This window comes from Dendropsophus ebraccatus, chromosome 2, assembly GCF_027789765.1.
Source record: "Dendropsophus ebraccatus isolate aDenEbr1 chromosome 2, aDenEbr1.pat, whole genome shotgun sequence".
NCBI classification, from domain to species: Eukaryota; Metazoa; Chordata; class Amphibia; order Anura; family Hylidae; genus Dendropsophus; species Dendropsophus ebraccatus.
The window spans coordinates 9487003-9513172 of NC_091455.1; the positions used below are offsets into that span (position 1 = coordinate 9487003).

The following is a 26170-nucleotide window of genomic DNA, read 5'->3' on the forward strand; positions in this document are numbered from 1 at the left end:
CTTGTTTGCTTCTTTTTTTTTTTTCCCATAAGCAGTGCCACCTTCCCAAACCCCTCCAAACTTTACAGAAAGTTTGGTTCAGTAGTAACCCAAACTTTTTGCAAAGTTCGGAACAAATCTGGTTGGCTGGTGGTTCTGTTCGCTCATCTCTACTCTTTTTGATTGCACTTTACAACATACACAATTTTTCCAATCATATTATGACAGGTCTTAAAAGGGGGTGGTCCAAGGAGCAGAAGACAGCTAAAGCCTTCTGCCCCCCCCCCCCTCCTTCTGAGATGCGGAGGGAGGGGTCGAAGTTGCGATCATTAGATACAGAATCGGAGCCACCGTGCAGCTATTTGACATCGTGCGCGGGGTGCAGTTTTGCCCGCATGCAGTGATCGCAGCTTATACCTTCCCCTCCATGTCTTGGTCTTAGAAGGCTTGGACGTGGAACCTCAGGAAGTAAGCGCCAGACAGTAGAAGGCTTCAGCCATCTTCTGCTCCCCGGACAACCCCTTTAAGTGTCATTGTCATAAGTTTTAGTGACGGACAAGTCAATGGTTCACAAGAGGAAGAAACTCTTCAAGGTCAACTACAAAGCTGAATCTACTCACGTTGTACAAATGGGAGAACTCAATGTCCAGGGGAACAGACACGGAGCGAGGAGCGGGCTTCACCGTCACTGAGATGATCTTAGAGTTCAGTACGGTAGTGTTTCTGAATAATAAAACAGAAGAAAGTGGCAAAAAGATTATTCTGGGTCATTACTTATAAACATGATCTACAAGGTCACATAAACACGATCTACAAGGTCACATAAACACGATCTACAAGGTCGCATAAACACGATCTACAAGGTCACATAAACACGATCTACAAGGTTATATATAAACCTACAAGGTCACTTATAAACATGATCTATGAATCTATAAGATCCCATATAACCATGATCTGCGAGGTCACTTATAAACATGATCTATATGGTCATGACTACAGATGAGTAAACCAAACCTCCCTTATCCAGGTTTGCTCCGAGTTTGGCACAAACTTAAACCTATTTTCGGCAGAACTTACTAATATAGTGTTGGCCACATAGCAGAAGGGAGAATAATCACATGACCTCAGGGTAGCCCATAATCCCTTGCCAATAGTTCTCATAGCCAATCAGAAGGCAGTGTAAGGGCCCTATTAAAAGGAGCAATAATGACCCGAATCGGGACGATTTGCCCAACTATCGTTCTCTGTAATAGAGACAACGATCAGCCGATGAAACGATTATTAGCTGATCGTTTCTTTAGGCCCAGACCTAAAATCATCAGCTGCCAACCGCACATTACTACATGTTAATAGCTACGTGTAATAGCGATGCGCGGCTGACGATTGCCCAGATAGTTATTACATTACCTGTCCACGCTCCTCCTGTGATCTGTATGCATCCCAGGTATGCTGCAGCTTCAGAGCGGCCTGTCTGAGCTGAGGCCGGGATCGGTTTGGCCAGTGATTGGCTGAGCGGCCTGTCTGAGCTGAGGCCGGGACCGGTTTGGCCAGTGGATGGCTGAGCGGCCTGTCTGAGCTGAGGCCGGGACCGGTTTGGCCAGTGGATGGCTGAGCGGCCTGTCTGAGCTGAGGCCGGGACCGGTTTGGCCAGTGATTGGCTGAGCGGCCTGTCTGAGCTGGGGCCGGGACCGGTTTGGCCAGTGATTGGCTGAGCGGCCTGTCTGAGCTGAGGCCGGGGATCGCCTTTGCCAGGGATTGGCTGAGCGGCCTGTCTGAGCTGAGGCCAGGACCGGTTTGGCCAGTGATTGGCTGAGCGGCCTGTCTGAGCTGAGGATGGGGATCGCCTTTGCCAGGGATTGGCTGAGCGGCCTGTCTGAGCTAAAGCCAGGACCGGTTTGGCCAGTGATTAGCTGAGCGGCCTGTCTGAGCTGAAGCCGGGACCGGTTTGGCCAGTGATTGGCTGAGCAGCCTGTCTGAGCTGAGGCCGGGACCGGTTTGGCCAGTAATTGGCTGAGCGGCCTGTCTGAGCTGAGGCTGGGACCGGTTTGGCCAGTGATTGGCTGAGCGGCCTGTCTGAGCTGAGGCTGGGACCGGTTTGGCCAGTGATTGGCTGAGCGGCCTGTCTGAGCTGAAGCCAGGACCGCCTTGTCCAGTGATTGGCTGAGCGGCCTGTCTGAGCTGAGGACGGGACCGCTTTGTCCAGTGATTGGCTGAGTGGCCTGTCTGAGCTGAGGCCGGGACCGGTTTGGCCAGTGATTGGCTGAGCGGCCTGTCTGAGCTGAGGCCGGGACCGCCTTGTCCAGTGATTGGCTGAGCGGCCTGTCTGAGCTGAGGACGGGACCGCCTTGTCCAGTGATTTTCTGAGCGGCCTGTCTAAGCTGAGGCCGGGACCGGTTTGGCCAGTGATTGGCTGAGCGGCCTGTCTGAGCTGAGGCCGGGACCGGTTTGGCCAGTGATTGGCTGAGCGGCCAGTTAGCTCAGACTGGCCGCTCTGAAGCTGCAGCATGCGGTGAAGAGACCCATATAGAGGGAAGGAGGAGATCGGGAACGTGGACAGGTAATGTATTAACTGTTTGGGTAAGGACTGCACGGACATTGCTAACAAATGTCTGTGCAGCCCTGGGACTATTGATGCATCTGCTTTGACCGAAGACCAACTACCCCACCCAGCTAGTAATACAGACACTGGGTGCTGGTGGAGGCCTGAAGGCTAAATCCAGTGGACATAAAAAAAGGTAAAAATAAAGTTTTTGCAAAATATAAAACTTTACAATAAGAGACGGGACTCCCGACCAGGCTGATAATGAAGCCAATGGCCATTCTCGTTCCGTTACATCTGCAGCTATACTACGCAGAGTACAAGCCGCCCCGGACAACCTAATTTTTCAGAATAATCGGATAAGAAGCCATGAAGATGACTGTAATTTTTAGCTTAAATATTATCCCTGCAATTTTGCCATTTCTGCTGCCTGAATGTGCAATGGAAAGAAATTTTCGTGTTCAGATTATTAAAGGGGGAACTCCGGTGAATTTCTATCTTTTTTTTTTAAGAAAGTTATATATATTTCCAATTTACTTCTATCTAAAATTCTCATACCTTCCAGTACTTATCAGCTGTTGTATGTCCCGCAGGAAGTGGTGTATTCTCTCCAGTGTGAGACAGTGCTCTCTGCTGCCACCTCTGTCCATGTCAGGAACTGTCCAGGGCTGGAGAGGTTTTCTATGGGGATTTGCTGCTGCTCTGGACAGTTCCTGACATGGACAGAGGTGGCAGCAGAGAGCACTGTGTCAGACTGGAGAGAATACACCACTTCCTGCAGGACATACAGCAGCTGATAAGTACTGGAGATGTTTTAACAGAAGTGAATTACAAATCTCTGGCACCAGTTGATTTAAAAGAATTCTTTTTGTTTTTTTGTGAACTACCCCTTTAATGCTATGCAGGGAGAGGCGCCCCTTCTATTCGCTGAGACCGGGCACATTCGCTGTAATGTAACTGAGTATGAGGAATAATTCATGGCGGCACGCTGCTCTGTGTGCTACACGCCTGGATGGACGTGGAAGACGAGCAGCCAATCTATTGCATCCTGGATGAAGTCAACCGAGGCCAGCAGCACAGGACGGCATGACGGACACCAGCCCGGGCTATAACGACACGCGGGCAGCCTGGCAGCACAGGACGGCATGACGGACACCAGCCCGCGCTATAACGACAGGCGGGCAGCCTGGCAGCACAGGAAGGCATGACGGACACCAGCCCGGGCTATAACGACACGCGGGCAGCCTGGCAGCACCTGGGCGCAGGAACATGCAGCGATCTGCCGTCCCAGCCGTGAATCTGGAGGCAAACTGGCCTCACTTGACTTCTTTTCACTTAATCAGACATCATCCACTGGTTGGTAATATCAGCCAGATGGTTCTTCTGAGCTGCGATTCCAACAAGCCTGTGGGCCTGAGCGCCATTACATGGTGACAGGACGGGGAACGGGATTACACCAGGTTACAGACTGACCGCCGCAGCCTCACAGCCGTGGAAGCTTTCACTTTTATTTTTTTATGTATTTTCCATATTTCCGGTATATTAAAGCTAAAGTAGACTTGAGGAGACGGACATGAGAGTCCAGGTGGAAAGAGCACTGATGCAGCAGAGCGGAGATTGTTATTTAAAGGGATTGTTCACCAAAAAAAAAGAAAAAAAATCTTTCCAACCAACTGGAGACAGAAAGTGTCAGAGATTTACTTCTATTTAAAAATCTCCAGTATTTATCAGCTGCTGTATGTCCTGCAGGAATTCTCTCCGCTCTGACAAAGTGCCACCTCTGTCCATGTCAGGAACTGTCCAGAGCAGCAGCAAATCCCCATAGAAATCCTCTTCTGCTCTGGACAGTTCTTGACATGGACAGAGGTGGCAGCAGAGAGCACTGTGTCAGACTGGGGAGAATACACCACTTCCGAATTTCAGATTGATGGTCTGACTCTCAGCATTCCCACTGATCAGGTGACTGGGGGGGCTGCAGGGCTTATGTCAGTGCTGAAGCTTCAACCACAGCGCCTCACATCTGGTAGTGGCTCTACCCAGTACTGCAGCTATCCTGCATTCTGCAAGTCCATGAGGTCAGGCCATTACATTAAAGTCCTGGAGATAAAAAAAAAAAAACCTTTAAGGATTCATTTAAGCTTGATGGACTTGTAGAAAATGTATTCTGTGGACAGATTGCATTGTAAATCCACAGTTTACTGTTATGTTATAGAAGCGATTGAATATTCATATAACAGATGTTGCATCAAAAAGGTGCACACCTATAAAGCTTATAATACTAGGAAATATCTGCGCCCACTGGGATCCCTTAGGTCCAATAAAGGTCATAATGGGGAAGGGTTTATACTTTATCATCGCTATATTAAAGGGGGTCTCCGGGGGGGTCAGAAAACTGGTGTCAGAAAGTTCTACAGATTTGTAATTTACTTCTATTTAAAAAATCCCAATACTTATCATCTGCTGTATGTCCTGCAGGAAGTGGTGTGTTCTTTCCAGTCTGACACAGTGCTCTCTGCTGCCACCTCTGTCCATGTCAGGAACTTTTCTATGGGGATTTGCTGCTGTTCTGGGTAGTTCAGCTTCTCCCAAAATGCGGCAGCCACGTAGAGCGCACAGAAACCTATTATTTTATTTGCCGGCTGGAAATGCTCCCGATACGTCTCACGTCCCCTTCTCATTCTTGCTTTGCTAATTAGACTTTGCGAGGAGGAGGAGGAGGAGGAAGGAAGGAGCGTCTATGTATTTAATATGAACGCCTCGGAAGAAAATAGAGCGGCATTGAGCAAAGATGTAGTCCTAGTAATCAGTGCAGAACAGATTCCGGAAGGAGCCCGAGGATGCTTCACGTCCCGCCTCAGTGACCACCTACAAGAACGGCAAAAGCTTCTGTGCCCTGGACAAGGCTCCCAGCCATACGTGTCCTCTATAAACCATCTATACTGTGATAATCTGAGAGCCTTCACTCTCCATGAGCCGTGATAGGAGACGGAGGGGGGGGGGGGGTCTTGTTGGCCCCTATGGCTATTTGGGATATAATGGTCAATTGCTGCAGATCTGCAGAGAAAATGGCACCAATTTCCCTCGGATTAACCATTTCTCCCACAATCAGAAGACGTAACTGCAAAGTAAGAGCCGTAGCCGGCGGCCGGAGATGTGGCCGGTGATAAGATAATTTTTCACGGAGACACAGAGTAAACATAAGAGTGGTCATCTTATTTCAAGGTCCATTTGGTCCGAACTGAGATGAAAACGCATTATATGCCCTGACTCCTGAAAACATGTCGGAGGCGCAGCCAGCCGGGATCAGAGGAAGAAGGAGCCAGCGGATACTCAGGGGCCCCATCGGCTGGATGGATTGCTGAATTACACACTCATTTACAGGTTATAAAAAAAGCAATCTGTGCCCAGGGTTTTTTTTTTTAATGTTTTTGAACTTTTTGCTGGAATTCGGAATAATTAGGAAATAGATACAATGTTACAAGGTGAATTTATGGGACTATCTGAAGTATAGGGAAACAACGGAGGCGGCTGCTGCTGCCCCACAAATTACAAAGAGAGGCAGAAGTCTGTTTAGATTTTTTTTTTATTTAGATTTTTTCCTCAAAAAATCTACAACTAGTTTTTCAGCTAATAAGCATGAGATGGCGGGGGCAGGGGCAGCCACAACGGGTTTCTATCCTGAAAATCTACCCATGAATATTGCCACAAATTAGTTCCACATTTTCTGCAGATCTCTTCATTGCTAAGTGTATGTTCACACTTAGGATTTCCGTCAGTCTTTCTTGAACCAAAACCAGGAGTCGGCAAAATTATAATGGGAAGATTTGCACAGCTTCTGCTTTTTCAATAGACTCCTTGTTTTGGTAAGAAAAAAAAAAAAAGACTGACGGAAATACAATGTGTGACCATAGCCTAAAAGGTGAAATCCATAGTAAAAGGAAATGGGCGTAGTGCAAACTTCAAAGGGTTGTTCTAGAATTTTTTGATAAAAGGGCATAGCGCGTGGCTTCGAGTGTTCGGAAACAATCACGTCTTTCGGAACCTATTGGAGCTATGACTTATGAGATTTGTATCAATCTTGAACAAGCATGGCGCATTGAGTGATTTATGGACCATGGATATAATTCCTATATTCTAAACAGATTTTTATAGGGGTAAAAATGTTTTGAAATCAACTTGTTTTAGAAAGTTATACAGATTTGTAATTTATTTCTATTAAAAAAAAAAAATCTCCAGTCTTATCAGCTGCTGTATGTCCTGCAGGAAGTGGTATATTCTCTCCAGTCTGACACAGTGCTCTCTGCTGCCACCTCTGTCCATGTCAGGAACTGTCCAGAGCAGCAGATGTTTTCTATGGGGATTTGCTGCTGCTCTGGACAGTTCCTGACATGGACAGAGATGGCAGCAGAGAGCACCGTGTAATACTGGAGAGAATACACCACTTCCTGCAGGACATACAGCAGCTGATCAGTACTGGCGTACTGGATCTTTTTATATAGTAAAAAAAAAAACATTTCGCTGGAGAAACACTTGAGAGGGGGACACTGGCACCGGAAAGGAACCATTTAACACCATTGGGTCTTATGGATCATACCAAGAGTGCCAACTTCCCACTCCATCAGATGAGTTATTATTATTTACTCCACATCAACCACTGTCATTGTGATTCCATCTCCTGTCCCGTACTATAGAGGATGAGGATTACCTTTGTAGGCTGAGGAGGCCGCCCAGGTTCCTGTAGAGCACGCTCCCAATAACAAACATGGAAGAATCATCTGTGTCTAAACATAAAAGCAGAAAAAAAAGAGAAAATCCATTAAATGAGACAAAACCTGAGCAAGCTGCCGGCACAGCATCACAAGGCCCCGGCCACCAGCTCAGCCATGGACTAACAAGCTTTTACTTGGCTGAAATAGATTTTGGGGGGCATGAATAATTCATTGGAAAAGGTTAGAACATGAAGCGCACGTCGTGAATGCAATCTGCGAGAAGTGCCCAGGAGCAGTGTGAAACACGTCGGGACCATCTCCACCTTTGCAGCTTTTGGATATGGTTGAACTAACAGATCAGAAGGGAACAGATGAGAAGGTCAGAGCCCACCTGGGCACCTCCGGCTCAAGACATTCTCTATCTGACATCCCCGAGAATTGAAGGAGTTGGACCGACCAGAAACAGTTCTCTCCGCAGGAGCCATCTATGTGAATGGTGACACGGAGGAGCGGAGACATAGTGACACCCTGGGGGTGCGTGAGATATAACGCTCAGTATACAGGACAGCGCGTGTGTGCAAGAGCAAAGCATGGTATATCACATAGACGGTATATATGTATACAACATAGTACAGAAGAACGCTGCAAATACAGAAAAAGAGAGAAGGGCATTTCTAAGGTTTTACTGTTTTCTTACAAAAAAAAAATTCGCAACATATGTTCACTAGCAAACAGCAAATCACACGTTATATATAGACTAGAAAGGGAGGGAGGAGGAAACCTGTACTAAGATTTACACATGATTCTCCGTAAGGGCTCAAAATTCTTGCACACAAAGGGGCAGTATTATAGCATATAAATATTCTTATATATATTACAGTAGTTATATTCTTGTATATAGGGGCAGTATTATAGTAGTTATATTCTTGTATATATGGGGCAGTATTATAGTAGTTATATCCCTGTATATAGGAGCAGTATTATAGTAGTATATTCCTGTATATAGGAGCAGTATTATAGTAGTTATATTCCTGTATATAGGGGCAGTATTATAGTAGTTATATTCCTGTATATAGGAGCAGTATTATAGTAGTTATATTCCTGTATATGGGGGCAGTATTATAGTAGTATATTCCTGTATATAGGGGCAGTATTATAGTAGTTATATCCCTGTATATAGGGGGCAGTATTATAGTAGTTATATTCCTGTATATAGGGGCAGTATTATAGTAGTTATATTCCTGTATATAGGAGCAGTATTATAGTAGTTATATTCCTGTATATAAGAGCAGTATTATAGTAGTTATATTCCTGTATATAGGAGCAGTATTATAGTAGTTATATCCCTGTATATAGGGGGCAGTATTATAGTAGTTATATCCCTGTATATAGGGGGCAGTATTATAGTAGTTATATTCCTGTATAAAGGGAGCAGTATTATAGTAGTTATATTCCTGTATATAGGAGCAGTATTATAGTAGTTATATTCTTGTATATAGGAGCAGTATTATAGTAGTTATATCCCTGTATATAGGAGCAGTATTATAGTAGTTATATTCCTGTATATAGGAGCAGTATTATAGTAGTTATATTCCTGTATATAGGAGCAGTATTATAGTAGGTATATTCCTGTATATAAGAGCAGTATTATAGTATTTATATTCCTGTATATAGGAGCAGTATTATAGTAGGTATATTCCTGTATATAAGAGCAGTATTATAGTAGTTATATTCCTGTATATAGGAGCAGTATTATAGTAGTTATATTCTTGTATATATGGGGCAGTATTATAGTAGTTATATCCCTGTATATAGGGGGCAGTATTATAGTAGTTATATTCTTCTATATAGGAGCAGTATTATAGTAGTTATATCCCTGTATATAGGAGCAGTATTATAGTAGCTATATTCCTGTATATAGGAGCAGTATTATAGTAGTTATATTCTTGTATATAGGAGCAGTATTATAGTAGTTATATCCCTGTATATATAGGAGCAGTATTATAGTAGTTATATTCCCGTATATAGGGGGCAGTATTATAGTAGTTATATTCCTGTATATAGGAGCAGTATTATAGTAGTTATATTCCTGTATATAGGAGCAGTATTATAGTAGTTATATTCCTGTATATAGGGGGCAGTATTATAGTAGTTATATTCTTGTATATAGGGAGCAGTATTATAGTAGTTATATTCCTGTATATAGGAGCAGTATTATAATAGTAATATTCCTGTATATAGGGGGCAGTATTATAGTAGTTATATCCCTGTATATAGGAGCAGTATTATAGTAGTTATATTCCTGTATATAGGAGCAGTATTATAGTAGTTATATTCCTGTATATAGGAGCAGTATTACAGTAGTTATATTCCTGTATATAGGAGCAGTATTATAGTAGTTATATTCCTGTATATAGGAGTAGTATTATAGTAGTTATATTCCTGTATATAGGAGCAGTATTACAGTAGTTATATTCTTGTATATAGGGGCAGTATTATAAGAGTTATTGGTGGGTTTGACATTGATCCAATATGACCAGCTTTTCTATCATCTGGTGTAAGTCCTTTAAAAGCGTATGTGACTGTACCTGAGTCTTCTGAAGAAAGGAGGCTTTTAGATATTGAGACTTTATCTTCAGAAGTTCGTGCCCATTCCACCATTCCTCTCCAGCCTTTCATGGGAAAGCTGATGTCTGATGGGTTGTTTGCTGGACGCTTGTAGATGCTTAAGACTTGAAAGAAATAGAAGGGAACACCTCATCAGGGCACGAGATCACCCTCATCTTCTACAATTACACAATATTCAAGACCAAAGGAAGGTGAAATGTTCAAAAGTTTGACTCTAACCCTGTCCTGATCAGTACTGGTGGCGGCAAGCAATAGAGACTTTGCTGTCTCAGGAGGACAATCTATATGTCTTCACTGGCAGATCCTTTATAAAGAAAGATCTGGAGGTTATCTCTAGCTCACCACCAGTGATAGGGGATGGTACCCCTCAAAAAAGGTGATCTTTCATATAAAAAGCTTATTTCCCATGGGAATCATCTCTAAAGTTACAGTTTTTATCAGCTGGTCCAGCTCTACATTGACTAAGTATACAGGCATACAACATGACCCTATAGGTGACCAAATTACCATCTCTAAAAACTGTGATATGAACTAAAAACTGCGCAATTTCCTGGAGACCAAAGGAAACAAAAACACCACAGTATTGTGTTAGTAAAACTATTTTAGACCAGTCTTTAGTGGACACTCAATGGACCAGTCTTTAGTGGACACTTAGTGGACCAGTCTTTAGTTGACACTCAATGGACCAGTCTTTAGTGGACACTCAGTGGACCAGTCTTTAGTGGACACTCAGTGGACCAGTCTTTAGTGGACACTCAATGGACCAGTCTTTAGTGGACACTCAATGGACGAGTCTTTAGTGGACACTCAGTAGACTAGTCTTTAGTGGACACTCAGTAGACCAGTCTTTAGTGGACACTCAGTGGACCAGTCTTTAGTGGACACTCAATGGACCAGTCTTTAGTGGACACTCAATGGACGAGTCTTTAGTGGACACTCAGTAGACTAGTCTTTAGTGGACACTCAGTAGACCAGTCTTTAGTTGACACTCAGTGGACCAGTCTTTAGTGGACACTCAGTAGACCAGTCTTTAGTGGACACTCAATGGACCAGTCTTTAGTGGACACTCAGTAGACCAGTCTTTTGGGGACACTCAGTGGACCAGTCTTTAGTGGACACTCAGTAGACCAGTCTTTAGTCGACACTCAGTAAACCAGTCATCAAATATTACTATAGATAGACCTGTATGTAGGCAGTGTAACAGGGAACAGCAAGACAGTGTGCAAAAATAGTCTGTGTTTGAATCTGCAGACATCAGAACCGCAGTTTCATCTGGATATTAGGAAGACCTGGCAGATTGTAAGGTTTCCGATGAAGGTCCACAAATAAGGCTGGGTTCACACTACGTTATTTTTTTCTGTTCCTGTAAAAAAAACGGATAGAAAAACAGATGCGTTTGTTTGCATCCACTTTGATCCATTTTTCCATTGACTTCTATAATAAAAAAAAAAAAAACAGATCAAATGCATCCGTTTTATTAATGTACAGAAAAACCTGGTCAACCACATTTTTGTGTATGATAAAAATACGGTTGCGTCTTGATCTTTTTTTTTTTATCGAAGTCAATGGAAAAACGGATCCAAATGGATGCAAACAAATGCATCATTTTTTCCATCTGTTTTTTGTAAAAACGGATGACTAAATCATAGTGTGAAATGTACACTATTTGCAATACGTTTTTTTCATCTGTGTTTTGCAAAAAACGGATGAAAAAAACGGATGCCTTTGTGTGCATCTGTTTTGATCTGTTTTTCAATTGACTTCCATAATAAAAAAATAAAAAAAAGGGTCAAAACGGATCAGTTTTTTTAACATACATAAAAACGTAGTTGACCTCATTTTTGTGTCTGTTAAAAAAACAGATCCTTTTTTTTATATAATGGAAGTCAATGGAAAAATGGATTACAACGGATGCACACAAAGGCATCGTTTTTTTTTTCATCCGTTTTTTGCAAAAAAGTTGTGTGAACTCAGCCTAAGTATACACATAAAAAGCTAAAATCTGTCTCCCACTCTTGGGAGGCAACAGATGACTGGGATGGAGACGGTGAGACTGAATACAGTAGAAGTAGGAGGTTCCGATTACACAAAAAACCCAGGAACGACTTTTATAATCTTTTATTTTCTCCATTTACCATTAATTGTTGTTTACAGCAAACAATAAAGCGGAGGATGAGAGGCACCGGGAGGAGCGGGGATGTGGCGGGGAATCTCATGCTTTATTTAAATTGACATGTTTATGTTTCTTTCCAGGTACTGTGGGTGCGATTCACTGCCAGGGTATACATCAGAAATATAATCCACTTGTGATGTGCGGCATGAATGATGTATGAGTACAATGTATATAATGCGAGAAGTGGTGGAGCAAAGTAATAAAGATTTGTCAAGGGATCATTGGAAACGCGTCTTTGGTTGAGCGCAAACCCTCCAAGGTTCCTCTGTGCAGAGTTACTAACTGACACAACCTGCGGTGTGATACGCCATCATTTGCTTGGCTCACTGATGTACTTTGGGATTTGGTGAAGCCGCAGCTCCATAGCTGGGACCATGCTGGCTGCGGAGTCCATGCAGCTTACAGCTATACACTTACTGGATGAAGTCATTCCTGCCTGGATACGGGGAATTGTACAAGTCTGCTTTTACCTTCCATCTTCAGTAAGTGCAGGGTATAGTTATCTAGAAATAAGGGAAATCTGAGATGGGGGTTTCTATTGCCCAGGTGCCCCATAGGTCAACCGGAAAACTGTCCCCAGAAGTAATAGTCTCCTGGAGGCTTCTGGTGCTATGTACTGCAATGTAACAGGACTTTAGATAAAGTGTCACTGTCGTTTAATTTTTTTTTTTTTTTTTTTTGCAGAAATCAATAGTACAGGCGATTTTTAGAAACTTTGCAATTGGGTTTATAAGCTGAAAAATTAATTTTTATCATGAAAAAGCAGTTTGAAGCTCTCCCCCCTGTCTTCATGGCTCTCTATGGAGAGGGGAGGGGTGGAAGGAGATGAGGCACCAAAAGAGGACAACAAAGAGTTAATTTACAGCTACATCACCAGGCTATCTCCTCTGAAGTCAACACTGACCTCTCTGACCTCTGAATACCGGCTTTCACACAGCACCCGCTGTGTAATCCTTTGGTCTCTGCTCTCTGCTGGCGACTAATCTCCCTCCTGCCCTCTCCATAGGTTATACAGGTCTCGACTGATGTAAAAGAGTCAAGATTCTTGTTACTCTTGTGTGTGTCTTATATACCTGATTGTTATAAAACTGAAAATTTTCTATAAAAAGCATTGAAACGGTAAAAGAGTCAAGATTTCCTGATAATGAGCAGTGAATGAGAGGGGGGGGGGGACCATAGGAAAGTATTTTGAATGCAGATAATGGCATATTTGCCTAATAAACCCAATCACAAAGTTTCTTAAAATCGCCTGGACTATTGATTTCTGCAAAAAATAAAAATTGACAGTGACACTTTTACCATTTAACTCACATGGCTCTTGCTCAGGGGTCGGCTTCATAGTAAATGAATGGGGATTAATTTAAGGTATAACCGTCTTTTACTTTTTTTTTTTTTTTTTTTGGCAGAAATCAAGTTTAAGTGATTTTAGGAAACTCTGTAATAGGTTTTATTAAGCAAAAGAATTTCCTTCTGTTCTCACAAAGCTGTTTTGTAGCCTCCCCCCCTCACTTACTGATGTCCATTATGATCTATGGAGAGGGGAGGGGTGACGGGGGGTGAGGGAGCACGGAGAGAAGACAAAAAGCCCATGTACAGCAGAGAGCACAGCACAACATCCTGCAATCTTATCTCACCATGTTCCCAGATAAGCACTGATCAGTCTGACCTGTGAATCCAGTGCTTTATCTACCCCTCCCCCCTCCATAGGATATAATGGATGCAGCAAACCCGTCTTCACTTTGCTCCTCTATAATGATGACTTTTCCTGATAATGCACAGATAAAAAGTGAGGGGGGGGGGGATGGGAAACAGCTTTTGGAGTATAGAAAGAGGCTTTTTTGCATAATAATAAAACCTATTACAGAGTTTCCTAAAATCACTTGTACTATTGGTTTCTGCAAAATAAATAAATAAATGAACGCTATAAATCAAGATTCATCTCTTATGAAAAGGAAAAAAACTAAAGGTGCGTTTACACGAAATGATAATTGGGCCGATCGTACGATTAACGATGTCGGAGTAACAATTTTTTTTCCATAACGATCAGCGTTTAGACGGTACGAAAATTTGCTTTGCGATCGTTTTGTGATCGCTTAAGCCTATCTCACGCATTGGTTAAATCGGCGAACGACTGTTTACACGGAACGATCTGCGAATTTTTTGTGAACGACAAACGATGATTTGAGAACATGTTGAAAGATCAAAATGAACGATTTCTCGTTCGTCGTTTCATCGTTCGCTGCGTTTACACGTACGATTATCGCTCAAATTCGATCGTTTTCGCGCAAATTCGCACGATAATCGTTACGTGTAAACGCACCTTAACTGTGTAGGGGAAAGAGTGCGGCACAGCCGCAACGGCCATAGAAGAGGAGCTTTAGCATCTGCTGTAACAACCATGGACGACACTAACAAAGCCCTGGCCTAATAATGTGGAACAATAAGGGGGACATGCTAGAGGATGGAAGGAGAAGATGCTTCCTTAGGGATCTGAGTTCTTCTAGTCTTTATAGTTATCAGTAAACAATGTTTCTTTCCTTTTGGAGTCAGAAGTGGGACGACTTGTAGAGGTTTACACACCAGGCTTCGGCAAGAGGGAGAGAATATTAATCCCTGTACACTCCCTCGACGGTTAGGCTACATCCAGACCCTGGTTACTTGGGACACTGATTATTCTAGACTATATGATAGTATACTAAGACATAATACCGTATAGGACAAGAGCTGAATCCGTCCATGTATCTGCCCATGCTTGGATCCTCAGCATTACAGGTAGTTGTACCTCACATTGTCCGTTCTCATACCTCACCCCCATCCTTGGCCTCAGCTCTAAATACATGTATAAATATTGTAATCCTCATAGTGGTCGCCTCGTCCCCCTCTTTCTAGCAGAAAGAAGCTGCAATAATAGACCATTATTTTCCACTATTTCCGCCGCCTTCTCTTAATTTGTCTTAATGCAGGAAATCTCGTTAAAACCCAAATCTCCTTGATGGAGGCGACTTCCCGGAACAGCCAGCGATTAGGAGAGTTCTCGTTGTTGCTAGGATGGTTGGGGCATTCATTCTGCTTCGTACCTTCCCATAACCGGGCAGATGCGGACCCTCGCTCGCCAAACAGAGGGGGGTCTGGGGGAACGTGGGGGAATGTGTCCGTGTCCCTAATGAGACCTTTTCTGTCTCTAATAACAGAGTATAATGAGATTCCATAGACGGTGGAGCATTCCATAGACGGTGGAACATTGCATAGACGGTGGAGCATTCCATAGACGGTGGAACATTGCATAGACGGTGGAGCATTCCATAGACGGTGAAACATTCCATAGACGGTGGAGCATTCCATAGACGGTGGAGCATTCCATAGACGGTGGAACATTCCATAGACGGTGGAACATTCCATACACAGTGGAGCATTCCATAGACGGTGGAACATTCCATAGACGGTGGAGCATTTCATAGACGGTGGAACATTCCATAGACGGTGGAACATTCCATAGATGGTGGAGAATTCCATAGACGGTGGAACATTCCATAGATGGTGGAGAATTCCATAGATGGTGGAGAATTCCATAGACGGTGGAGTATTCCATAGACGGTGGAGAATTCCATAGATGGTGGAGAATTCCATAGACGGTGGAAAATTCCATAGACGGTGGAACATTCCATACACAGTGGAGCATTCCATAGACTGTGGAGCATTCCATAGACGGTGGAACATTCCATAGATGGTGGAGAATTCCATAGACGGTGGAACATTCCATAGACTGTGGAGCATTCCATAGACGGTGGAACATTCCATAGACTGTGGAGCATTCCATAGACGGTGGAACATTCCATAGACGGTGGAGCATTCCATAGACGGTGGAACATTCCATAGACGGTGGAACATTCCATAGACGGTGGAGCATTCCATAGACGGTGGAGCAGATCTGCCTCCTGTTTATCCCTGTTAGGACACACGGCTGTACGGCCCTCACCGCCTTCAGCTCTATCTTGATAAAATGAATAAATTAGATCGCATCTCTCTTTTCATTACCCAGGACTTTCTTAACTAACCTCGAGCATTGCAGATTATTATTTTTTTTGGTATAACGTTCTCGTCTATCACAGCCCCCCTTCCCCCCTTATGGTGGGTTTACACAGACAGATTGATCAAAGCCAGGAATGCATCTGAAAAGAGGTATAATCTCAGTCTTTTCTTTATGACTTGTTCTGTGTTTATAGTCCTGGCAGATAAATCTGTCTGCGTAAACACACTGGTATCCCGGTGGCCCCGGACCTCCCTGATACAGGTGACTGTGCAATAATGTCCGGCAGATGCTGTTACGGCTGATGCTGAGAACGTCCCCCGTGTAATCGCAGCTGACTGTATCACTCTGATCACTAATGACTCCTCCTAAACCCTTAAAAAAACTGCTCTTAGTTCTTGACCACTAGGCGTCTCACTTCTCTGCGATCTGCTGTCCACTGCCTGTTGTTAGGGGAAATCTGTCTCTACTAACAGACAAATCAGGATAAATAGCAGGAAATGTACCTTGGCTGAGGGGCTGAGAAAGCCTGAGCTGTCAACATGCAGCCTGTCAGCCTCTCTGCTGCTGCTGAAGATGATCCACGCTGTTCCTAAGGTAAATCAAAGCTTCCATCTCATCTCTACGCACCTACAAAGCTCTCGGCAGCCGTCAGTTTTGTAAATGCCAATGTATGTACTGCTGTATGGCCACAGTGCTGCAGAGTAGTCTTTCCCTTGCATTGGCTTCTCATCAGCCACAGAATCTGTTCAGATCTTAGTGTAACCCCTTCCTTGCTTTGATGCTGCTGCTGTTTCTTTCCTTTCACTTGGGGCATTGGTAACCCCTTCTACCCCTGTATGCCATCTAGTAGTGTACTGTGTAACCCATCAGCTGGGCTCTGCACTAGTCTGTCTCCTGCACTGCACTGTTATGGTACAGGACGGATTAGTATGTTGGCAGCTCTGTGATTGGCCAAGAAAGGGAGGAAGTCCTGTGTGTGAACTACCACCCTGCAATGGAGAGAATGAGAAATAGCTGTGTGCCATGGAGAGGACTCATAACAGCAGCGACTAACCTGTCACCACTCTGAAGGGTTAATCTAACACAAGCAGGAAGGTTTATAAAGTGAGAGGACAGGTCTGATGATGGAAAGGGCAGCCCAGATGGGAGGGGGATTAATACTGCCCTCTTCCTGAGAAAATATACCGTACGTCTGTCCAAGGACAGGAAGGGATTGTTAGGAGTGATTTAGAGCTTAGGTCCTCACTCTGTGGTATGTGGACACCAGTGGGTGCATGCCATGTCAGACTACAACGTGCTATGCTCCAGCTGTTACAAAACTACAGCTCCCAGCATGCCCGGGCAGCCCCGATCCTACTTAAAGGGGTAGTTTACAAAACAAAAAAATCTTTCAATTCAGTTGGTGCCAGAAAGTGCCAGAGATTTGTAATTTACTTCTATTAAAAAAATCTCCAGTCTTCCAGTACTTATCAGCTGCTGTATGTCCTGCAGGAAGTGGTGTATTCTTTCCAGTCTAGAGAGCAGCTTATAAACATTGCTTTTATATAGTATTACATATGGGCAGAAGGTATCACTAGAGATCACAAAAGCAAGCAATTGTATATAAACGGTGATGATGATACAGCGAGCAGAGCCCGCTCCCCCTCCCTGCCCGGCCAGCAGCACGCGCTCCATGGGTGCAGTGGTGTCGATTGCAGCTGAACTGCAGCGCAGAGAACACAATGAATACATAAGCAGCTGCTGGTGAGCGACCAGCGCAGCCTAGTGGTGACTGTGGGAAGTGCAGGAGCCAGGACGCCGCACTCCGCAAACATCAGACACCTACCCAGATTATCCGTCACTTGGTACGAGTCCTTAAAATCCTTCATCCGGAATCCAATCACATCTATGAAGTCTTCTACCAGTCTGAAGAGATCCTTAACGCTCAGACCCATCTGGGAAGACAGAAAGATCCAAGAAACTCATTGTATGTTTATATAGCAGAGCTGGGGTTGTCATTAAACCGTTTTGTTTCCTTACTGCGATTCATTAAGAAAATGCAAATAATGTGACCTGCAGTCCTATGTAACAGCACAGATAACACAGTGATATCTCTGAGTACAGATAATGTAGTAGAAGGGACCTGCAGTCCTATGTAACAGCACAGATAACACAGTGATATCTCTGAGTACAGATAATGTAGTAGTCACCTGCAGTCCTATGTAACACCACAGATAACACAGTGATATCTCTGAGTACAGATAATTTAGTAGTCAGCTGCAGTCCTATGTAACAGCACAGATAACACAGTGATATCTCTGAGTACAGATAATGTAGTAGAAGGGACCTGCAGTCCTATGTAACACCACAGATAACACAGTGATATCTCTGAGTAGATAATGTAGTAGATGTCACCTGCAGTCCTATGTAACACCACAGATAACACAGTGATATCTCTCTGAGTACAGATAATATCGTAGTCGCCTGCAGTCCTATGTAACACCACAGATAACACAGTGATATCTGAGTACAGATAATGTAGTAGCTGTCACCTGCAGTCCTATGTAACACCACAGATAACACAGTGATATCTCTGAGCATAGATAATGTAGTAGATGTCACCTGCAGTCCTATGTAACGCCACAGATAACACAGTGATATCTCTGAGTACAGATAATGTAGTAGATGACACCTGCAGTCCTATGTAACACCACAGATAACACAGTGATATCTCTGAGTACAGATAATGTAATAGTCACCTGCAGTCCTATGTAACAGCACAGATAACACAGTGATATCTCTGAGTACAGATAATGTAGTAGTCACCTGCAGTCCTATGTAACACCACAGATAACACAGTGATATCTCTGAGTACAGATAATGAAGTAGCTGTCACCTGCAGTCCTATGTAACAGCAAAGATAACACAGTGATATCCCTGAGTACAGATAATGTAGTAGGTGTCACCTGCAGTCCTATGTAACGCCACAGATAACACAGTGATATCTCTGAGTACAGATAATGTAGTAGATGTCACCTGCAGTCCTATGTAACACCACAGATAACACAGTGATATCTCTGAGTACAGATAATGTAGTACATGTCACCTGCAGTCCTATGTAACACCACAGATGACACAGTGATATCTCTGAGTACAGATAATGTAGTAGATGTCACCTGCAGTCCTATGTAACAGCACAGATAACACAGTGATATCTCTGAGCACAGATAATGTAGTAGTCACCTGCAGTCCTATGTAACACCACAGATAACACAGTGATATCTCTGAGTACAGATAATGTAGTAGTCACCTGCAGTCCTATGTAACAGCACAGATAACACAGTGATATCTCTCTGAGTACAGATAATGTAGTAGATGTCACCTGCAGTCCTATGTAACAGCACAGATAACACAGTGATATCTCTGAGTACAGATAATGTAGTAGATGTCACCTGCAGTCCTATGTAACAGCACAGATAACACAGTGATATCTTTGAGTACAGATAATGTAGTAGTCACCTGCAGTCCTATGTAACACCACAGATAACACAGTGATATCTCTGAGTACAGATAATGTAGTAGTCACCTGCAGTCCTATGTAACACCACAGATAACAGTGATATCTCTCTGAGTACAGATAATGTAGTAGATGTCCCCTGCAGTCCTATGTAACAGCACAGATAACACAGTGATATCTCTGAGTACAGATAATGTAGCAGATGTCACCTGCAGTCCTATGTAACACCACAGATAACACAGTGATATCTCTGAGTACAGATAATGTAGTAGCTGTCACCTGCAGTCCTATGTAACAGCACAGATAACAGTGATATCTCTGAGTACAGATAATGTAGCAGATGTCACCTGCAGTCCTATGTAACACCACAGATAACACAGTGATATATCTGAGTACAGATAATGTAGTAGTCAGCTGCAGTCCTATGTAACAGCACAGATAACACAGTGATATCTCTGAGGACAGATAATGTAGTAGATGTCACCTGCAGTCCTATGTAACACCACAGATGACAGTGATATCTCTGAGTACAGATAATGTAGTAGATGTCACCTGCAGTCCTATGTAACAGCACAGATAACACAGTGATATCTCTGAGCACAGATAATGTAGTAGTCACCTGCAGTCCTATGTAACACCACATATAACACAGTGATATCTCTGAGTACAGATAATGTAGTAGTCACCTGCAGTCCTATGTAACAGCACAGATAACACAGTGATATCTCTCTGAGTACAGATAATGTAGTAGCTGTCACCTGCAGTCCTATGTAACAGCACAGATAACACAGTGATATCTCTCTGAGTACAGATAATGTAGTAGATGTCACCTGCAGTCCTATGTAACAGCACAGATAACACAGTGATATCTCTGAGTGCAGATAATGTAGTAGATGTCACCTGCAGTCCTATGTAACAGCACAGATAACACAGTGATATCTTTGAGTACAGATAATGTAGTAGTCACCTGCAGTCCTATGTAACACCACAGATAACACAGTGATATCTCTGAGTACAGATAATGTAGTAGTCACCTGCAGTCCTATGTAACACCACAGATAACAGTGATATCTCTCTGAGTACAGATAATGTAGTAGATGTCCCCTGCAGTCCTATGTAACAGCACAGATAACACAGTGATATCTCTGAGTACAGATAATGTAGCAGATGTCACCTGCAGTCCTATGTAACACCACAGATAACACAGTGATATCTCTGAGTACAGATAATGTAGTAGCTGTCACCTGCAGTCCTATGTAACAGCACAGATAACACAGTGATATCTCTGAGTACAGATAATGTAGCAGATGTCACCTGCAGTCCTATGTAACTCCACAGATAACACAGTGATATCTCTGAGTACAGATAATGTAGTAGTCAGCTGCAGTCCTATGTAACAGCACAGATAACACAGTGATATCTCTGAGGACAGATAATGTAGTAGATGCCACCTGCAGTCCTATGTAACACCACAGATAACACAGTGATATCTCTCTGAGTACAGAAAATGTTATTATTTGTCACTTGGATAGGACACATGTAGTGTAACCGGATCCCTCAGGAGCGATAACACTGCCTCTGTGGCTCAGGTTGTGATGTTTGTGTGTGGGAGGAGTTGGATCCCCCTGGCCGGACGCTCGTGTGTGAACAGCTCCCAGCACTCTATAACTATCAGTCCTGGTAATAATAAGTGCAGAGGCTGCAGCAGAGATTTAGACTTTATCTGGGAGTTTTACCGACCGTCCTGTTGTCTTGACAACCTGGAGGCGACGTGCGTTCAGCTGTTTGTAAGGCGAGAAATAATAATAATAGTAATAATACCGATGAGAAAGAGCAATAATAACGCCGCCATATTGTGATACCATCGCAGCCAGATGTGTATCTGTACAATATTCTTTCCTTTAAAGACAACAAAGGCCTGTAACGCAATACAATGTACCGCCTGACCGTGCACAGTGACCTCACCGCCAATAAAAAGGTGCCAGGGGGATCTGAACAACAAATGTCTCCTCTAGATAATAATAATACATGGCAGTGTCTCCTCTATATATGATAATACCGCTACATACAGTGTCTCCTCTATATATGATAATACCGCTACATACAGTGTCTCCTCTATATATAATACCTCTACATGGTAGTGTCTCCTCTATATATGATAATACCGCTACATACAGTGTCTCCTCTATATATGATAATACCGCTACATGGCAGTGTCTCCTCTATATATGATAATACCGCTACATACAGTGTCTCCTCTATATATGATAATACCGCTACATACAGTGTCTCCTCTATATATAATACCTCTACATGGTAGTGTCTCCTCTATATATGATAATACCACTATATGGCAGTGTCTCCTCTATATATGATAATACCGCTACATGGCAGTGTCTCCTCTATATATGATAATACCGCTACATGGCAGTGTCTTCTCTATATATGAAAATACCGCTACATACAGTGTCTCCTCTACATATGAAAATACCGCTACATACAGTGTCTCCTCTATATATAATAATACCACTACATGGCAGTGTCTCCTCTATATATAATAATACCACTACATGGCAGTGTCTCCTCTATATTTAATAATACCACTACATGGCAGTGTCTTCTCTATATATAATAATACCGCTACATACAGTGTCTCCTCTATATATAATAATACCACTACATGGTAGTGTCTCCTCTATATATAATAATACCACTACATGGTAGTGTCTCCTCTATATATAATAATACCGCTACATGGCAGTGTCTCCTCTATATATGATAATACCGCTACATACAGTGTCTCCTCTATATATGATAATACCGCTACATACAGTGTCTCCTCTATATATAATAATACCGCTACATGGCAGTGTCTCCTCTATATATAATAATACCACTACATGGCAGTATCTCCTCTATATTTAATACCTAACTAAACCGTCACCTCCATATGGCAGTATCTTTATATAACTAAACCCCTACTGGATGTTGTCTTCTATAAAGTCTTAATTATAAATGTATCTTTTTCTTTATACAGCTCCAGTGCAAACCCACACATCTCCATGGTAACAGACAACAAACTGTGCTTGTGTAGTCTGATCCTGCAGTCGTATTCCCCCCCATTAACCTACATATATATATATATATATACCCCCCACAATGCTTGGCTTTGTCGTCATCCTCCCTATGACCATACAGTCTTTATACTTGATAACATTAAGGCTGGGTTCACACAATGTATATTTGAGGCTGTATTTGGTCCTCATGTCAGGTCCTCATAGCAACCAAAACCAGGAGTGGATTGAAAACACAGAAAGGATCTGTTCACACAATGTTGTAATTGTGTGGATGGCCGCCATATAACGGTAAATAACGGCCATTATTTCAATATAACAGCCGTTGTTTTAAAATAACAGCAAATATTTGCCATTATATGACGGCCATCCACTCAATTACAACATTATGTGAGCAGAGCCTTTCTGTGTTTTCAATCCACTCCTGGTTTTGGTTGCTATGAGGACCACAATACTGACTGAAATATACGTAGTGTGAACATAGCCTAGGCTATACTGCACCCTGACACCTATATCGCACCCTGACACCAATACTGCACCCTGACACCTATACCGGACCCTGACACCAATACTGCACCCTGACAACTATACCGCACCCTGACAACTATACCGCACCCTGACACCTATACCGCACCCTGACATCTATACTGCCCCCTGACACCTATACCGCACCCTGAAATCTATACCGCCCCGACACCTATACCGCTCCCTGACAACTATACCGCACCCTGACACCTATACCGCACCCTGACATCTATACTGCACCCTGACACCTATACCGCACCCTGACACCTATACCGGACCCTGACACCAATACTGCACCCTGACAACTATACCTTACCCTGACAACTATACCGCACCCTGACACCTATACCGCACCCTGACATCTATACTGCCCCCTGACACCTATACCGCACCCTGAAATCTATACCGCCCCGACACCTATACCGCTCCCTGACAACTATACCGCACCCTGACACCTATACCGCACCCTGACATCTATACCGCACCCTGACACCTATACCGCACCCTGACACCTATACCGGACCCTGACACCTATACCGGACCCTGACACCAATACTGCACCCTGACAACTATACCGCACCCTGACAACTATACCGCACCCTGACACCTATACCGCACCCTGACATCTATACTGCCCCCTGACACCTATACCGCACCCTGACACCTATACCGCGCCCTGACACCTATACCGCACCCTGACACCTATACCGCACCCTGACACCTATACTGCACCCTGACACCTATACCGCACCCTAACACCTATACTGCACCCTGACACCTATACCGCACCCTGACACCTATACTGCACCCTGACACCTATACCACACCCTGACACCTATACTGCACCCTGACACCTATACTGCACCCTGACACCTATACCGCACCCTAACACCTATACTGCACCGTGACACCTATACCGCACCCTGACACCTATACCGCACCCTGCGCACCCTGACACCTATACCGCACCCTGACACCTACACGTCTCCTCTATATGTTATCCTATCGTGTGGGGAATAATTCCGCGTGTGACCCTACGGATTGATTTATCGGAGCGCGTAATGAGTTGGGGCGAAACGTTTATGTTGTGTCTTAAAAATCAAAGCTTGATCAATGGCGTAATTACTGCTGAGCATAAGTGATGATTGCGGCGGATCTATAATATCACGGGGGGGGGGGAGTGTTATACAATAACATCATCATCATCATCAGAGCAGAGCTATATACAGTGATCGGCCACAAACACGGCCGCTGCACGCTCAGCTCACTATTACACTGGTTACACACTCAGCTCTGCTACATCTGCACCTTTCATTTACAGGGAATCTGACTATTGCTTCCAGTTATATCTTGTATCCTGTGAGCTACAACCGGCGCGGCACACCGTCCTTCTCCTGTCCTAACAGTAAGTTACAATGTATCGATTTGTAAATTATTTCTAGGAAAAAATCTCCACTCTTTTAGTACTTATCAGCTGCTGTATATCCTGCAGGAAGTGGTGTATTTTCTCCAGTCTTACACAGTGCTCTCTGCTGCCCCCTCTGTCCATGTCAGGAACTGTCCAGAGCAGCAGCAAATCCCCATAGAAAACCTCTCCTGCTCTGGACAGTTCCTGACATGGACAGAGGTGGCAGCAGAGAGCACTGTGTAAGACTGGAGAAAATACACCACTTCCTGCAGGACATACAGCAGCTGATAAGGACTGGAGTTTTCTAAATAAAAGTAAATTACAAATCAATATAACATTCTGACACCAGGGAATTTGAAAGAAAAAAAAAATTGGTGAACAATCCCTTCAATTATGAATGCAAAATATGATGATTCAAATAATCTTTGCTTAATGACAATTGATGATTCTTTATACATAACAATAAATATGATTGATGAGTTAAGGCACTTTCCATTATTAGTGATTATTTATTGATAATAGCTGATAATTATTGATTGATAGTATTGATGATGATTGACCATGATTATTTATGATTGATGACTGATGACGGCAACTGAATGATTGAGGATCATTAATTGGTGATGATTGATTGATAAATATATTTGATTGATAACGATTGATGATGGTAATCAATGATAATTATTGACTGATAATGATGTTAATGATAATGACCATGACTGATAATAATTAAAGATGATGATGTTAACCATTCATTGATTATTGGTGATGATTACTGATACAAAATGATCGATGATGACATTCATGATTTATGAAGATTGGGGGTGATGACTATGACTGAAAATGCTTATGACAATTGATTGTTATAGTGACTGATGATGATTGATAAAGAAAACTTATAGATTGATTATTGATCGATAAGTGATCGTGATTATGATCATGTTTATAATCGATTAATATTATAATTGAATAATGATAATGATGCTTTATAACATAATCAATTATTTATCTATCTGATGATGTGTGATGATGTATTGGTAATAACTTATAATTATTGATTGATCATATTGCTGATAAGTGATCATGATCATAACTGATGATTATGATTGATTTTGACTGATGATGGTGAATGATAATGATTGACAACCATTGACTGATGATGATTGACAGATATTGATTGATAATATTTATGATGATGACTTTGATATTAAAGATTCAGGATGACAATGGTAATTAATAATAATTATTGATTGCGAGTGTATCAGACTACGGACACATTATCATCACTCACCATTTGGGCCTCATCCCATTTGTCGCGGTTCTCGTCAGACAGTAAGTTACTGATGATCTGTACAAAGTTCTGCAAGAAAATACAAAGGGGATCAGTGACAGTCAGAGGATCAGAGACAGTCAGAGGATCAGAGACAGTCAGAGGATCAGAGACAATCAGAGGATCAGAGACAATCAGAGGATCAGAGACAGTCAGAGGATCAGAGACAATCAGAGGATCAGAGACAGTCAGAGGATCAGAGACAGTCAGAGGATCAGAGACAGGATCAGTAACAGTCAGAGGATCAGTGACAGGATTAGTGACATAGGAACAGGC

At 43.0% G+C, this 26170-nt stretch overlaps 1 protein-coding gene across 3 annotated transcripts in view; it reads right to left on the reverse strand.

Moving 5' to 3' along the window:
* ADGRB1 (adhesion G protein-coupled receptor B1) overlaps nucleotides 1-26170 on the reverse strand; it is a 201975-nt gene that overhangs the window by 167503 nt on the left and 8302 nt on the right. For 2 of the 3 annotated variants that reach the window (XM_069957019.1, XM_069957018.1), the window contains exons 3-7: nucleotides 25856-25924; nucleotides 17887-17995; nucleotides 9819-9962; nucleotides 7227-7302; nucleotides 600-702 (exon numbers count right to left, since the gene is read on the reverse strand). In XM_069957019.1, the coding sequence (XP_069813120.1) occupies nucleotides 600-702; nucleotides 7227-7302; nucleotides 9819-9962; nucleotides 17887-17995; nucleotides 25856-25924 (501 nt within the window). Of the gene's footprint in view, nucleotides 1-599; nucleotides 703-7226; nucleotides 7303-9818; nucleotides 9963-17886; nucleotides 17996-25855; nucleotides 26005-26170 lie in introns of those variants that run through there. The other variant, XM_069957020.1, reaches the window with a different exon arrangement.